This window comes from Papio anubis, chromosome 12 (assembly GCF_008728515.1).
Source record: "Papio anubis isolate 15944 chromosome 12, Panubis1.0, whole genome shotgun sequence".
Classification (NCBI taxonomy): Eukaryota; Metazoa; Chordata; class Mammalia; order Primates; family Cercopithecidae; genus Papio; species Papio anubis.
The window spans coordinates 68,382,195-68,398,289 of NC_044987.1; the positions used below are offsets into that span (position 1 = coordinate 68,382,195).

Consider the following 16,095-nt stretch of genomic DNA (forward strand, 5'->3'; position numbering starts at 1 on the left):
CCTTTGCCCTCTTTTCTCTTAATGTTATCTGCTATCCTTGGGATTTCATCTGTTGTCCCTGTGAAGATTCATTTACTCATTCATTCAATAAGTACTTATTGAGCACTCATTATGTGCTGAGTACCGTTCTAGGAGCTGGAGACACAGCAGAGAAGACAGATATGACCCTGTTCTAATGGGGTTCTCAGGGAAGTAAATAAATGAGCAATAATTCTCAATGAGCAAACAAATATGTAATCAAATGCAAGTAGTGGTATGATGAAGAAAAGGAAAACAAGGTAAGAGGACAAAGAAGGGGTAGGGATGGAGTTTGTATGTATGCTATTTTAGAAGTGTGGCCAAGAAAGGCCTTTCTGAACAGATACCAGAATAAAATGTGGGAAATAGGCTGGGCGCTGTGGCTTACACCTGTAATCCCAGCACATTGGGAGGCTGAGGCAGGAGGACTGCTTGAGCCCAGAGTTCAAGACCAGCTTGGGAAATATAGTGAGACCTTGTCTCTCCAAAATCACCTTAAAAAGTTAGCTGAGTGTGGTAGTGCACGCCAGTGGGAGGATAGCTTGAGCCCAGGAGGCGGAGGTTGCAGTGAGCCAAAATCACACCACTGCACTCCAGCCTGGGTGACAGAGCAAGACCCTGTCTAAAAAACAAAGACCAAAACAAAACAAAACAAAACAAAACAAAAAACAGGAAATAGCCTTGCAATGAGATTGCCTAATAGCAAGAAGGGCAGTGTAGTAGGAACACAGCATAAGCGGGTAGGGCAATAAGAGATTAACTTTAAAAAGCAAGCAAGGGCCAGATCACGCGGGTGCTTAAAAGCCATGGTAAGGAAATTAGAACTTACTCAAAGTATGTTGGAGGTTTGAAATGGGGGAGTGACACAGTCTGATTTATGTTTTTCTTTTCTTTTCTTTTTTCTTTCTTTTTTTTCCTGGAGACAGGGTTGTGCTCTATCACCCAGGCTGGAGTGCAGTGGAATGATCATGGCTCACTGCAGCCTTGACCCTCCTGGGCTCAAGTGATCTCCCACCTCAGCCTCCTGAGTAGCTGGAACTACAGGCTTGCACCACCATGCCCAGCTAATTTTTTAACTTTTTGTAGAGATGGGGTCTCCTGGGCTCAAGCGGTCCTCCGTCTCGGCATCCCAAAGTGAGCCACTGTACCCAGCCTAATTTATGTTTTTAAGAGATGTCCTGGCTGCTGTGTGAAGAACAGACGAAGGCCAGGCAAGGCTGAGGAGAACAGTTCAGAGCCTGGTACAACAGACTGGGCAAGAGATGATGGTGGCTTGAAACAGAGCAGTAACAATAACGGAGAAGGAGAAAACTGGTCGGATAAAGGAAATTACCTGAAGGCAGAGCTGACAGGATTTGCACATGGACTGGATGAGGAACATGACATAAAGGGAGAGATCAAGATGACTCAGGCCTTTGACTTGAGCAACTGGGTGAGGAGAGGTGCCCCTTACTGAGATGCTGGTTTGGGAGGGAGGATGCTGGTTTGGTTTGATTTGATGCTTGGGAGGATAAGAAGCTTTGAGATGCCAGTTGGCCATCCAGGTGCAGATACTAAGATGGCACGGATTCTACTGGTGGTCTCTGAGGCGGAATACTACACCTCAGGGGTTGACAAGGTGATCCACCGGTGGGAGCACGTTTCTACACCCATGCCTACGAATTTTCACCTAAAATAAGAAACAAACGAAGCTCCCCTGGTTTAGAATATGGTGTAAGAGCAGCCTCTCAGCCAGTCTCCATTTCTGTGAGGCAAAAGACACATGTGAAGAGCCAGGGTCGCCAAGAAAAGAGAAGCACTGGCACCCACAACTCAGGCGCAAGGCACTGACTGGCTCTCGCCTCTCAATACATAGAGAACAGTGACAGCTTAGCTATGCCTGGGTAATGAGATGTCCTGACCTATATTATCGTGTTTTAACTAAACTAACCATCACAAAATAGAAAGCAGCTTTGATGGATTCCTGGAAAGAACACTCGACTGAAGGGCGTAAACATGACGCGCGCCCATGCGCACCACAGGAGTGTCCGCGCTCCGCGGGCGCATCTTCTGCTCCTAGCACAGCAACCATCCGCGTACGCACCACAGGAGAAGGCCCGCGGCGTCTTTTCCTAGCACAGCAGCCACCCATGTCCGCACCACAGGAGAGGACCCGCGGGCGCATCTTCTGCTCCTAGCACAGCAGCCACCCGTGTCCACAGTGGAGCGGAGGTTTCCCATCCAAGACCCCCAGTGGGTGCCTGGAACCTCGGAGAGTACCACACCCTATATACACTAGGGGTTTTCCTGTGCGTGCTTATTCATGATAAAGTTTCATTTATAAATTAGGCACAGCAAGAGATTAACAATAATAATAAAATAAAACAATTATCACAACATACTATAATAAAAAGTTATGTGAATGTGGTCTCTCAAAATATCTTATAGTACTGTACCCTTCTTGTCAGTCTGATAACTGAGATGACTACTATGTGACTAACACGCGGGATACAGGGAGGATTCATATCCCAGGCAGGATGGGGAGGGTACACACCGTGGGTACGCGGGATAAAGGGAGGATTCATATCCCAGGCAGGATGGGGAGGGTACACACTATGGGTACGAAGGATAAAGGGAAGATTCATATCCCAGGCAGGATGGAGCAGGACAACACGAGATTTCATCATGCCACTCTGAAGAGTGGGCAATTTAAAACTTACAAATTGTTTATTTCTGGAATTTTCCATTTGATACTCTTGGACCATAGTTGACCCAGGTAACTGAAACCACAGAAAGCAAAACTGCCTATAAGGGGGCATTAGTGTATTAGCTCTTTGTTAAACTACATCATGAGACATAAACAGTTACAATTTAATCCAATCTGTCAAGAGTTCACCTAAAGCACTAGCAATGGTCAAAAAGACTATATGACAAATGGATTTGCAACCACCACTGTCAATAATGAACCTTGCCCAATTGTAAAGATTCTACCTTAAGATGCTAGCCAGTTAGTTTTAAATGTGTTTATTTAATCTTTATCTTGTTCTGTCTTCTGTGATGAACACAGTGTACTAGCCAATAGTGTAAGTATATAGTTTATAAACAAGTAAACATCCATATATGTTTTACTTGGAGAGAGAGAGTGTGTGTGTGCGTTCTTAAATGTTCAACATCTCTGGGACAAAGGAGCTGGAGAGGGCAGTTTCAGAGTTGCCAGCATGTGGTGGCATTTAAAGCTATGGCACTGGGTAAGGTCACCAAGGAGAGTATGAAGACAGAGGAGGGGACAAAGGATTCAGCCTTAGGATAATCAGAAAGTAGGGGAGGAACTGGAACCAGCATTGAAAATGAAAAGGGAGCAGCCAGTGAGGTATGGAGAAGCAGAAGTGTGTTGTGTCTGAAACCCACAGGAAGAAACTGTTTCCAGGAGAGGGAGTGATGAGCGGAGAGAATGCCTCAATGAGGAGTGAGCAAAGGCAACTGGATTTGGCATCACAGAGGTGGTTAGGAATCTTGGAAAAAGTTTCTGTGGAGAGGTTAGGCATGAAAATCAGACTGAAGAGAAATGGGAGGTAAGGAGGCAAAGACAGTATGACTACGGCTCCTTCAAAGAGTTTCGTTCTACACAGAATGGGGGACACAGAAATGAGGCAGTAGCTATAGAGATGCATGAAGTCAATGGAGGGTTTGTTTGGTTTTTAAGACATGAGATGGGTTTGTGTGATGTTGGAAATGATCTAGCAGAGGAGAAGAATTCTGAGATGGGAGGGGTCGATGGAGACAACAGCAGGGGCAATATTTTTAAGAAGTTGAGAGAGGACAGGCTCCAGCTTGAGTGGAAGATACAGGCGTGGCCTTAGAGGCATGGGCTGTCCATCCATTTTAACAGGAGACAGGTCTGAGCCTGTGTGGACAGACTCAGGATTAGGCAAGTTAGGCTGGGCATGAAGAGAAGAAGTTGTTTCGCTGGACTCCCAGACACCCATGGACACCTCTGCCTAGAAATCTTGTTGCCCAAGGAGCACTTCTCTCCCTGGCCTCTGGCTTTACTCCTCTTATAGAAGCATCTCTATTCTCCCAGTCAACAAGGCTCCAAATCACAGCTCTCCCTGGCTTCTCTCCTCACTGCCCTGTCACTCAGCGGCAGCATCCTACAGCTGTGTCCCTTCTCTCTATCCCCTTAGCACAAATGTCCCTTAGATCCTCACCATCTCTTATTTGGATTGCTGCAGGAACCTTCCAAGATTCCCTCTGACTTTCTGTCCCTCCCTGCCTCCACTCTTTCCATTCTACCATCAGATGCACCTTTCTATAATCTCTTTCTGATTGCTTCACTCCCTGGCTCAAAAACCTCCTTGCCTTGCCTTCCTGCACTCCTTTCAGTTTCTCTGACTCAATACTCAGGCTTTAGCCTCCTTTTATGTATCTTTTTTCATCCTTTCTCATGCTCTCTCAAGAACCTATTTTTTCCTGCTTCTCCTATAAATCTCTTTTGATTATTTCTTCCCCAGTGATCACATTCATTTCATCATTCAACCAACCTCCTGCCTTTTTCTTAGTGCCTCCTGCATATGAAACAGGGCAGGGTGAGATGAGGGATGTATGGGAAGCAAGTGCCAGGATCACAGGCCAAATCAGAATCCTCTGAGCTCAGCCCACCTCTTTCCTCTTCTCAGTCCCCAATCCATGTCATCCCCAAATGCTGCTCGTTTTTCCTCGTAAATATTTCTCTAACCCATTGCTGTTTCTCTATCTAGGACCTGCATGTTCTCAATATCTCATAGGCAACATATTCAAAAGCCCCCAGATTGGTCTTTCTGCCTCTAATTCTGCTCCCTTCAGTATAGTCAGAGAGATCTTTCTAGAATACACATATGACCTGGACACTTCCTGAGTAAATGGCAACATGTCACCTAGAGATAAAGTTGAGGCTCCTTAGCAACATATCCAAGGTCTCCATGAGTTGGCCATGCCCTCCCATTAGCCCAGTTGTCCACCACATTCTACCTGGTACTCCAGGTTTAGTGACACTGACATGTCAATAATCGCCTGTGCGTACCTTGCTCTTCCTCATTTCCCAAGGCTGTTCCTTGGGCTGAATACTCCTCCCCACTTAGCCATCATCTATGCATCCTTCAAAACTCTACGTAGGCTTTCTCTCTTTGGGGAAGGCATCTCTGACCCTTCCCTGGAGGGTTAAGTGTGACCCAATGGATGGTATCTTACCTAGGCCTCCTCAGCACTCCCCACAGAGTTGGTACATGGAGGGCTATGCATATGAGTACAGCATGAGTAAGATGATCCCAGGGCACAGGCTGAACCCAGGAGAGGTGAGGACATTCAAATTGAGAAGAATATAGACTTGTGGCCAGGTGCAGTAGCTCACACCTGTAATCCCAGTACTTTTGGAGGCTGAGGCAGGTGGATCACTTGAGGTCAGGAGTTTGAGATCAGCCTGGACAACATGGTGAAACCTGTTTCTACTAAAAATACAAAAATTAGCCAGGCGTGGTGGCAGGCACCTGTAATCCCAGCTACTCAGGAGGCTGAGGCAGGAGAATCGCTTGAACCTGGGAGGCAGAGGTTGCAGTGAGCTGAGATCATGCCACTGAATCCAGCCTGGGTGATAAGAGCAAGACTGTCTCCAGAAAAAAGGAAAAAAGAATAGACTCAAATCAGATCTGGATTTCAATCCTGCCTCTGCAACACTTACTTGCTGGGTGACATTGTGGAAAATGCTTGTCATCCTGTGTCTCAAGTTTCTTTATGTGTAAAAAGGGATGAGTTAATACAGACTTGGGATGAGGATTAAATGAGATAATATAGGTAAAGTATTTAGCACAGGGCTGAACACAGTGTCAGTGTTCAATGCATGTCAACATTTTACTCAATCATGTTTTTAAAACTTTTTTAATTAAAAGAATTTCCTATTCAGTCTGTGTGTTAAATATTGGTCAAATACTGGTCTATAGTGCTAATACAGATTTTATATTTTCCTCAGTTTAAACAAGAAAGGAAATCTCTGCCTGATCATTTCCAAATCATTTCTCAATTTCGAAAGAATTCAGAATAGAATATCTGAGCCAGGCACAGAGGCTCACGCCTGTGATCCCAGCTACTCGAAGGCTGAGGTGGGAGGATCACTTGAACGCAGGAGTTCAAGACCAGCCTGAGCAACATAGCAAGACCCCGTCTCTAAAAAATAGAATAATAATAATCTTAAAGAAGAAGGAAATGCTCAGCTCCTTCCTGCCTTAGGCCCTTTGGATTTGCTGATCCTCCCCCATTACGGAGCTCCCCCACACCCCCCAGGCCCTACCATCAGCACGTTGCACGCCAGCTGCTCCTCCTCACTTAGGCCTTGGTGCTTGACCACTTGCTCCTAGTCACTTGCTCCGAGAGCCTTTCCTGGCCACCCTATGGAGAGTAATCCTCCCTCTAATCCTCTCTGTTTTATTCTCTTCATAGCACTTAAGCTTTTGAAATTATCGCTTTACTTTTTAATTTCTGTTTTCCTCTGTTACAGTGTGAACTTCATGAGAATAGGCCCTTTGATTATTATGTTCTTAATTGCTTCATCCCAAGCACACAGAGTGGACAGAATGGTACTCGATTAATACTAGTTGAATTAATGTTTCTCAGTTGCTACAGAGGAACAGCAGTAAGCTGTTACAAACCGAATTAAATGTTCCTAGTCTCTCAAGAACCCAGGCACTAAAATACTTCCCAGTTTGCCAGTTGTCTGGATTGTTTCTTCTAAAAATCTCAGCAAGTTTTAAAAACAACCAAATACAGTATATATACATACATACATACATACATACATATACACACACACATGCATACACACATGTATATTATCCAGTGTATTTCTTAAATAATGTATCTTTTAGCTGGTATTATGAAAGTACAATAGCTAGACGTCCATGTGATATAGTTAATTTTCTTTAGACATGAAGAACTTTATGAAGTACTGTAGAGCTTAAGGAATTTGTTCCTTGGAGACTATAATCATTTCTTTTTTGCCATCTTGCTAAAATTGATCACAGATGGTACAAAGGTCACTTGGAGAGCAGGCTGTCCCCAAAGTCCCCAAATGCCAAATTAATGAGACTTTACTATATAAAATAACAATAAGAAAGAAAATATACAATTGGTCAGAAGTGATTATTTTCTCTGGTGTAAGTTAGGACTTTAAAATTTATTTTTTAATGATATTCAAAGGATAAACAGTTCAATGCAAAAATAGGCAAAGAATATAGATGTTCTCAGAAGAAGGAATCCAAATGACCACAGGCATAAGACAGCATGCTTAGTCTTACTAATAAAGAAAACCAAGTTAAAATGACTTTTTTTTTTTTTTTGCTTATCAGATTTGCAAAAACAAAAAGGATCAATGATAAATAATCCACGTTAGCAAAGATGTAGGGCTATAAACACTCCAATGTTGGAAGCAACATGCATTGGTATGATCTTTTGGGAAAGTAATTTGGCAGTATCTATTAAAATTTTAAATATACAAGTTCTTTGAGTCAGCCATTGTACTTTTACAAGTCTATCCTTCAGAAATATTGGCCATGTGTAAAAGAATGATACTCACTGAGCGCTATTCGCAATAGAAAAATTAGCAATAACTTCTATGTTCACCAATAGGGGTAGGGCTAATCAGTACTGGTGTCTTCAAACAAATACAGCCTGGGAAGCTGTAAAAGAAATGAGGTTGCTCTTCTATCATGTTAGAGAGATGTTCTTGATCTACACTAAGTTAAAAACAACACATAGCACTATTCAAATTGTATTGATATTTGTTTTTTATTTTGTTAAGATAGGCTCTTGGTTTGCCACCTAGGCTGCAGTGCAGTGACACAATCACAGCTCACTGCAGCCTCAAACTCCTGGGCTCAGATGATCCTCCCGCCTTAGACTCTTGAGTAGCTGGGACTACAGGTGCTACCAACCAACATAGTGAGACAGAGACAGAGTCTCACTATGTTGCCCAAACCAGTATTGAACTCCTGGCCTAAAGTGATCCTCCACTTTGGCCTCCCAAAGTGCTGGGATTACAGATGTGAGCCACTGCACCCAGCCTATTTAAATTGTGTGTGTGTGTGTGTGTGTGTGTATATATATATATATGTTTATTCATACGTAAACATATAGTCAATTTTCAACACAGTAGCCAAAGTTATCTTTTGAAAACACGTCAGTTACTCCTCTGCTCAAAGCCCTCCACTGGCTTCCTTTCTCATCAGATTCGGGATCAGGGTCCTCCCTGGTTTTGAGTTCCCTCTGCTACTGCTCTGCCCTTGCTGTCCCTCCCTGACTCTCTCGGCTCTCATCCTTCTGGCCTTCCTTCCAGTACCTTGGGGTTTTCCTATTTGTTGTTCCCTTTGCCTGAAACTCTCTTCCCCCATAGCTTCTTACCCAGTAAGAAGCAAGATATCTCCATAGCTTGCTTCTTACTGTCCTTTGGGTCTGCCCAAATGACACTTTGCAATGAGGCCTTCCCTGACCACAGTCTGCACTTTGGGGGAGTAGGCTCCTTATCCCTCACCCCTCACCTTGGCCTGGCACTTTCCATTCCACTTCCCTGCAGGCCTGCTTTCCGTATCCCTATCGCCCTCTGCTACATGATAGTAGTATCTTTTCTTGTTTATTGGTTGGTTGTCTACCTTCTTCCTCTAAAATTGTAAACTCTGTGTGGGCTGAGATGTTTGCTTGTTTCTTTATTGCTGGATTCCTGGTATCTAGAATGATACCTGGCACACAGTTGGTGCTCAATAAATATTTATTGAATGAATATATAAAATGTCCTTTTTATATGTGCATAAAAACAGTTATGGAAAAATAACACAGCAAACTATAACAGGGATTACTGCTGGGGAGTTGGATTAGGGAGCTGTGGAGAAAACTTTTATCTTTACTGTATACATTTCTGTGCCATTTGAAACATGCACTACTTTTGTAATTGAAAACTAAATTTAAAGTATTTAAAAAGATAAACATAACATATTTAAAAAAAATAAACCTCTCCTGGAAGGAGAGATGGAAGTGACTCCATTTTTTTGGAGCTCTTTTCTGCAGATACTGAAAATCATTTCTAAAAAGAACTATCCTAGGCTTATCTCCACTGTCTGTACCATCCAGAGTTCAGAAAACATCAGCAAGCCTTGTCTTTATGAAGTCCTAACACCATCAAATAGACCAGGACTAGAAGATACACACACCCCGCCTTGCCCATGCCACATGCTGCCTGCTGTATAAAAAGCCTTTCTAATTAACACATCTGACACTTCTTTATACCCACTTCCTCCCTCAGCAGCAAGAAGGAATGTCACTGGTAAGCTGTTTTCTCTACATGGTAAAATCTTCAACATTGCTGTCAGACCTGGACCTGATTTGATGCCATGAGGGCTACAAAATTCATCCAGTGTTTGAGGGAGCTCCTGAGACAAGACACATTGGCTCCCCTAGAAACAAATCAAACCTAATTTAGCATGACAAGCATCTCAGGGACACATTCACACACCACAACAGCTACACAAACCCTCTACCGAGTGTCTTTCTTTTTTTTTTTTTTTTTTTGAGACGGAATCTTGCTCTGTCGCCCAGGCTGGAGTGCAGTGGCACGATCTCGGCTCACTGCAAGCTCCAACTCCCTGGTTCAAGGGATTCTCCTGCCTCAGCCTCCCGAGTAGCTGGGCGTGTAGGCACGCGCCACCATGCCCCGCTAATTTTTTGCATTTTTTAGTAGAGGTGGGGTTTCACCATGTTGGCCAGGATAGTCTCGATCTCCTGACCTCATGATCTGCCCACCTTGGCCTCCCAAAGTGCTGGGATTACAGGTGTGAACCACTGCGCCTGGCCCTGAGTATCTTTCGTAGGCTGTTGTGGTCATGAAGCCCCTGTTAAGTAACTCCTGCTCCTTATCCTTGGGCCTTTACTCCCCAGGAACATACCCATGGTAGTATTAGTGATACCCTCACTGGGAGCCAGTCCATGCAGCCCTTGACATAGGTTTTCTTGACTTCTTAACTGGCCACAAAGACTCCTTGGCCAGTCTGCGAGGCCTCACCCCAACAGGATAGCAGATGGGGGAGGGGTGCAGTGGAACCCTGAGAGGCCAGGAGGGCCCTGACAGTCTCTGCAACTCATCCTGGAAAGTAGGGCAGCCATAGCCAACTCTCACCACTATTTTAGTATGGAAACTGGAACTCTTAGAATTTTAAATGAGAACGGATCAACCAGCTGGGCTGTTTTTACTTTTTCCCCTCTTTGTTTCTTTTTAAGAGAATCAGCTGGAATGAAAGTCAAGACTATCTGGAAACCAGCCCCTTGCAGACAGTTCCACTTGATTTTGCACTTGATTTTCACTAAGTTTTGGCAAAGCAACAAATTTGAGCTGTGGGGCTAAGGCTGACAATTCTCTGGACCAAGTGCCCCTGGATTCAGCTTGGCTTATTTAGAAACACACATTCTTACTCCTTAGTTAAGCTTTATTGCTTAGGCCTCATGATTCTACTGACACTTTGGAAAAGGACATCAGTTTATCCTGGAGAAATCTAGTTACTGAAATTCACCCGGCTTGGGACCAGAGCATAGGCTTTGGAATCAGAACATCAGTGTGATCTTAAGCAAGAAAACTTAGCCCTCTAAGCTTCAGCTGTTAAATACAGTTAGTAATACCTACCTGGGAAGGTTACTGTTAGGATTAATTGAGATAATGCAGACGTGAGACTTACTGTTATGCTTATGACAGATAAGAACTCAATACATCATTATCATTTTTACTGTAAAGTGAGACCCAATTTTTCCCATCTAAGCCTTTTCAGATAAAATCTCCCATAATTGCCCAGAAGAGTCCCTTGTGACAAATCTCTAAACTGACCATCCTAGAACCTCGTGTCCTGGACCCTCTTGCTAGCTTTATCAGAGAGACAGAACTGATGCTGCTCAAGTGCCAGGTCTCAAATTTAATTCTAAAATACCACCACCAACACAACCCATACAATGGAACTGACACTATTAGGAGCCCTGGGCTGAGGCTCCGGGGTCTCGTAAGGCAGCCAAGCAGCCCCCTAGCTTTGCCTGTGCACAGAACTACGGACAGGAGCTTATTCATTGCCATAGTTGGCCAAGCCAGAGGAAGACCATAAGAGTAGCTGTGATGACAGAGTGTGGAGAAGGCTCGAGGGTGCCTTACCCCTGCAGTTCTGCCCCAGCCAGGGAAGACTGCCGCCCCTCAGACCTGTAAAGGGCAACACCCCTCTTCTCATCAACCTTGCCACTTCTTTCCTGTTCCTCAAGTCAACAAACATTTTAGTGCCCACCACAAGCCAGACACTATGCCAGGCGCTGAGGACAGAGAGGTGAATGAGATCAGTCTCACTCCAGGGAGCTCTGGGCCTAGCAGGGACGACAGACACAAACGCGACAGTTACTAGGAAACAGAGGGCTGCCCAGAGTGTTCTCTAAAGAGAGCCCTGAGAAGGGAGGATGGGCCAGACTTGCTTTCGGTTACCCTGAGTGTTTATGGAGCCCAAGGCTGTTCTGTTAGCAAGAATGTCCCAGGCCACTCACCACATTGGTTTTCTCCATGACCCTGGCCCACTCCACAGGACTCTGCCTGGCGTTCAGATGTTCTGGGAGGCTTTTTAGCCACGTCGAGGTTCATGCCTGAGAGCTGGAGGTGAAACTGCTCCCTGTGGACAGCCTTTCTGAGCGTGCGGATGGCTTTCCGGAGCCGCTTCTCGGTTCGCTTTACAATGCAGCTCAGGTCACAAGAAGCTACAGAAACAAGAGGGACAGCAGTGCAGGAGAGGTCAGGCTGCAGCGTGTGACAACGGCCAGATCAACTGCAGGCCCTACCAACACCCCGAGCTCCCTGTGGACCGAATGGGGAGAAACCTGGAGGGGGCACCTAGCAGGCTGGGCAGCATTTGATTCAAACAGAAATTTGTGGATCAAAATGGTAGCTTTGGGTTTTTATGAAGCAGAGAAAATCATCAGGTTCCAAACCAATTCAGTTTAGTTTCAGGGTGAAAAAAACAGGAGATACTTCAGTGTTTGCATTATTTTCCCCCAAGAATGATAAAAAGTGAAAGGCAAAGAAATAAGGAGCAAGCCGTGAGAAGCCTGGCAATGTAGACTGTTTTCAAACCAACCTGTCACCTCCTTTTGGTTAGTTTCAAGCTCAAACTGAACAGTGATAAACATTTCCTTAGAGGCGCTTGGTCGGCCAGGGGCTCCTGGGACTTGCTTGCCAGAGCTGCATGTAAGGTTTACGTAGCGGAAGCTCTCTTTTACTGAGCTGTGCTTCTCTGTATGAAGAAACAAAATTATCGGAAGCCAAATCCTGGCAAAGCACTCAGCTGAACATTTGCTAGAGCTCAGTAAACATTTCATTAAAACAACTCTCAAGGGACTAAGTGATTATCTCCAGATGCCAAGACACTGCAAGCCCTCAACTTGGAGCGCAATGACATTTTAATTTTGAAGACCTAGTATTGCCTCCTATATAACTTTACAATTTAGCTCTTGAAAATTCTTTTCATGAATAAATGCTAGATGTTTCCGACTGGCCACATATGTGGGAGACAAGAACCAGGGGTCGTCTTGCATTCTTTACTGACGGTTTGCTAACGTGTGCTTACATTCTCACAGTTGGTTTGCATAAAGCTGGATGTGCCAAGCAGGGGCTGAGGCTGCAAATAAGGAATGAGCACAGGAGTGGAAAGGAAACCAACTACTGCTTTCAGGCAATCTGACCTTGGAAGTCATTCTAACCTGAAGGGAAAGCTGGAACGCCCGTCAGCAGTGATGTCTCATTTTTAAATAACCAGGAGCAATAAATGGCACAAAGCATTAACAGAACCAAACAATATCATGAAGGCATCTAGGATGAGAGTGGAAGTGTTGCATAAGACAGGGCTTTGCACATCCTTCTTCCTGACTTGACTGTCTCCCCTCTCACCATGGTTTCCAGTGACTCTGTTAACCCTCACCAAAAAGCAGGTCCACATATCAACCACTCCATGAATTTGTCTCTATTTCAGAATCTTCATTGAAATGAAGTATTACCTGTATCAGATTCTTCTTTAACATTACAAAGACATTCAAGCCATAGGTCAACAGGGGCCACAGGAAGGAGGCAAATTTATTTCTTCTCTATATTTTTCCCCTAAAGATTTATCTTACCTTTTCAAAAGAGTAACTTCAAATCTTAAACTGAACAGATTCTCATTTTAAATCTTTTTCCCTTTCGATGTTCCATATGTATTTTTCTAACTTTCCATTTTGAAATAAGTAGATTTATAGAAAAGTTGCTAAGATAGTATAGAGTTCTCACATAACCTTCACTCAGTCTCCCCTAACGTTAACATCATACATTTATCAAAACTAAGACATTAACACTAGTACAATCTCATTAAGTAAACTACAGGCCAAGTCTATTTTTACCATTTTATTTATTTTATTTCATTTTACTGAGATAGGGTCTCGCTCTGTCGCCCAGGCTGGAGTACAGTGGTGTCAACACAGCTCACTGCAGCCTCCAATTCCTGGGCTCAAGTGATCTGCCCGCCTTGGCCTCCTGAGTAGCTGGGACTACAGGCATGAACCACTAGGCCCGGCTAATCTTTTTGTAGTTTTCATAGAGATGGGGTTTTGCCATGTTGCCCAGGCCGGTCCCAAACTCCTGAGCTCAAGCAATCTGCCTGCCTTGGCCTCCCAAAGTGCTGAGATTACAGGTGTGAGGCACCATGACTGGTTCAAATCTATTTTTAAACAATGCTCCCTGCCTCCACTCCTGAGATTTAAAAGTATAAATGCTCACTATGGTTAATTTGGAAAATGCAGAAAAAAAGTTAAAATTACCCATCATCCTCCCACCCAGATGTAACCACTACTAAATGATATAATGAGTTTTGTGTTTCTTCTAGCACACTTTTTCTTACACAGTTTGGATTGTATTAGATATACAGAATGTTTCTCTCCTGCTTTACATCTCAGCATTATAACAAGACCATTTTCCTGTGTCGTTAAACATTCTTTGAAAACATAGAATTAATAGCTGCATAATATTCCATCAAATGGAGGTACAAAGTTACTTTAAATTACTTACTTAAAATAGGCAGGCAAAAGTGACTAGAGTGAGCTTTAGGTTTATTTGTCTGTATGATTTGAGAGTAGATTGGGAAAAGAAGCCTCCCTAATACATGAATCCTGATCCTTTTTATTTTTAATCTCTAAAAGTATTCTATAAAATAATACTGGAAATGTGTGCTGGGAAAGAAAAAGGAATGTTAGATTCTGCTCTTTTCAACAAGGCCAGTTCTACTTGGATGGTATTTGCTTTGCTGAAGCCAATGGGGTCACTGCTTCCAAAAACTAGACCCAGCAGGAAAGCTGGATATTAGATCTTTGTTCATCAAAGTTATCCTTTCTGAGCCAAACTTTTTTTCATTTCTTTGGCTTATATTTCAAGCAAAATCTGAGATCTAGAAAATTTAACCCAATATGATCACAAATTGCTAATTCACCTGAAGCCCTTATTGACTTCTATGAACTCGTGGGTTTCCCCAGAGCCTCACCAACTATACCATGCAAAGGAAGCCCCGAAGTATGACCCCAGAACTACACAAGCGTGCTAGGTTATGCTCTTCTGCCTCTTGGGATGAGTCCCTGCATGTTCTGGATGGCTCAATCCCATCTGCAGTGTGCTTGGATCAGCTGGACAGCCCCTGGCCCCCATAGACCTCCAGTTTGGTTGGCTGCAGGCCCCTTCCCACATGCAGGCAAGCTCCCTACACCAACCATCTGATTCCATACCTGGTAGTGCTGGTCGCAGACCCTCGGGAAACAGCTCAGCCTTTTTCAAACTACACTTGCCTTCATTTAGCTTAAAGGTTACACTTGTCCTGACGGTGTCGACATCTTCAGAAAGAAACAAGTGAGAGATGTTACCTTCAGAGGCAAAGGAATGGAGACACCAGATGGGAAGCAGCAAGCTGTCCACTGGCGGCTCCCACCACACACAGCACACCCTGAGCCCCGCTCCTACCCTGAGGCCAAGAGTGGCTTGGATCATGGAGTGCCCATTGCCCTGGACTGGGGCCACCAGGAGCCTCCTAAAAATTATAGTTACCCCCTCATATGAGAGACAAATCCAGTGTTCAAATATAACAGAGGCCATCCTGGCCAACATGGTGAAACCCCATCTCTACTAAAAATACAAAAATTAGCTGGGCGTGGTGGCACATGCCTGTAATCCCAGCTACTTGGGAAGCTGAGGCAGGAGAATTGCTTGAACCCGGGAGGCGGAGGTTGCAGTGAGCTGAGATTGCACCACTGCAGTCCAGCCTAGGCAACAGAGTGAATGAGACTCCATTTCAAAAAAAAAAAAAAAAAATTATCTATCTATCTATCTATCTATCTATCTATCTATCTATCTATCTATCTCCCTCCCTCTAAAACTGAGGGTCAAAAATAGCCTCCATGGTGAAATAAAACATGAAGTCATTTTTGTGCCTTCCTGAGAAAGAAGGCCAGAATCCCCCAGTTCAAATCTGGATAAGCCCGTTTGGCAAAATGGTGAAGGGCAGATTTTCCTAAACAAGCCTGTCGTGGGAGGACAGGGCTGAGGGAGCTGTCGTTCCAGACACAGATGGCACTCACTAAACCTGGCTAGGCTGTGAGGTCTGAGAGGGAGTGAGGGTCCCACTTTGAGGGCCTGATGTGCAAAATTCTGTTCTCCTCCCAGGGTCGGTCAGTCTTAACCACACGGTAGCTTCTGGAGTCAATGCCCTAGTTCTTTTAAGTTGTGGTGAGAACTTGAGCAAGTTACTTAATCTCCCTAAGCTTCAGTGTCCTCATCTGTAAAATAGACATAATTATAGTATCTATATTACCAGGCTGTTGTAAGGATAAAATGAGATAATGCGTTTAAAAAAAGGAAAATGTTTAGCTCCCTGCTTGGTACATAGTAATAACTGAATAGCTATTAGCTATTTGCTTGTCCACCCTTGGGGTGGCCCAAATCACCAAGGAACTGTTGCTGAGGGATTTGGTGAAACAGACCATGATGTCTGCCCTGGCTGA

At 44.2% G+C, this 16,095-nt stretch overlaps 1 protein-coding gene across 10 annotated transcripts in view; it reads right to left on the bottom strand.

The window, feature by feature from the left end:
• SCUBE2 (signal peptide, CUB domain and EGF like domain containing 2) overlaps positions 1-16,095 on the bottom strand; it is a 75,433-nt gene that overhangs the window by 20,798 nt on the left and 38,540 nt on the right. For 9 of the 10 annotated variants that reach the window (XR_637478.4, XR_637479.4, XR_001894950.3 and 6 more), the window contains 3 exons: positions 14,827-14,931; positions 12,162-12,317; positions 11,578-11,784 (listed from right to left, as the gene is read on the bottom strand). Coding sequence is in view for 7 of the 10 variants with exons in the window: in XM_009186627.4 (XP_009184891.1) it covers positions 11,578-11,784; positions 12,162-12,317; positions 14,827-14,931 (468 nt within the window). In the remaining 3 variants the exon portion in view is untranslated. The remainder of the gene's footprint in view (positions 1-11,577; positions 11,785-12,161; positions 12,318-14,826; positions 14,932-16,095) is intronic. The other variant, XM_009186632.4, reaches the window with a different exon arrangement.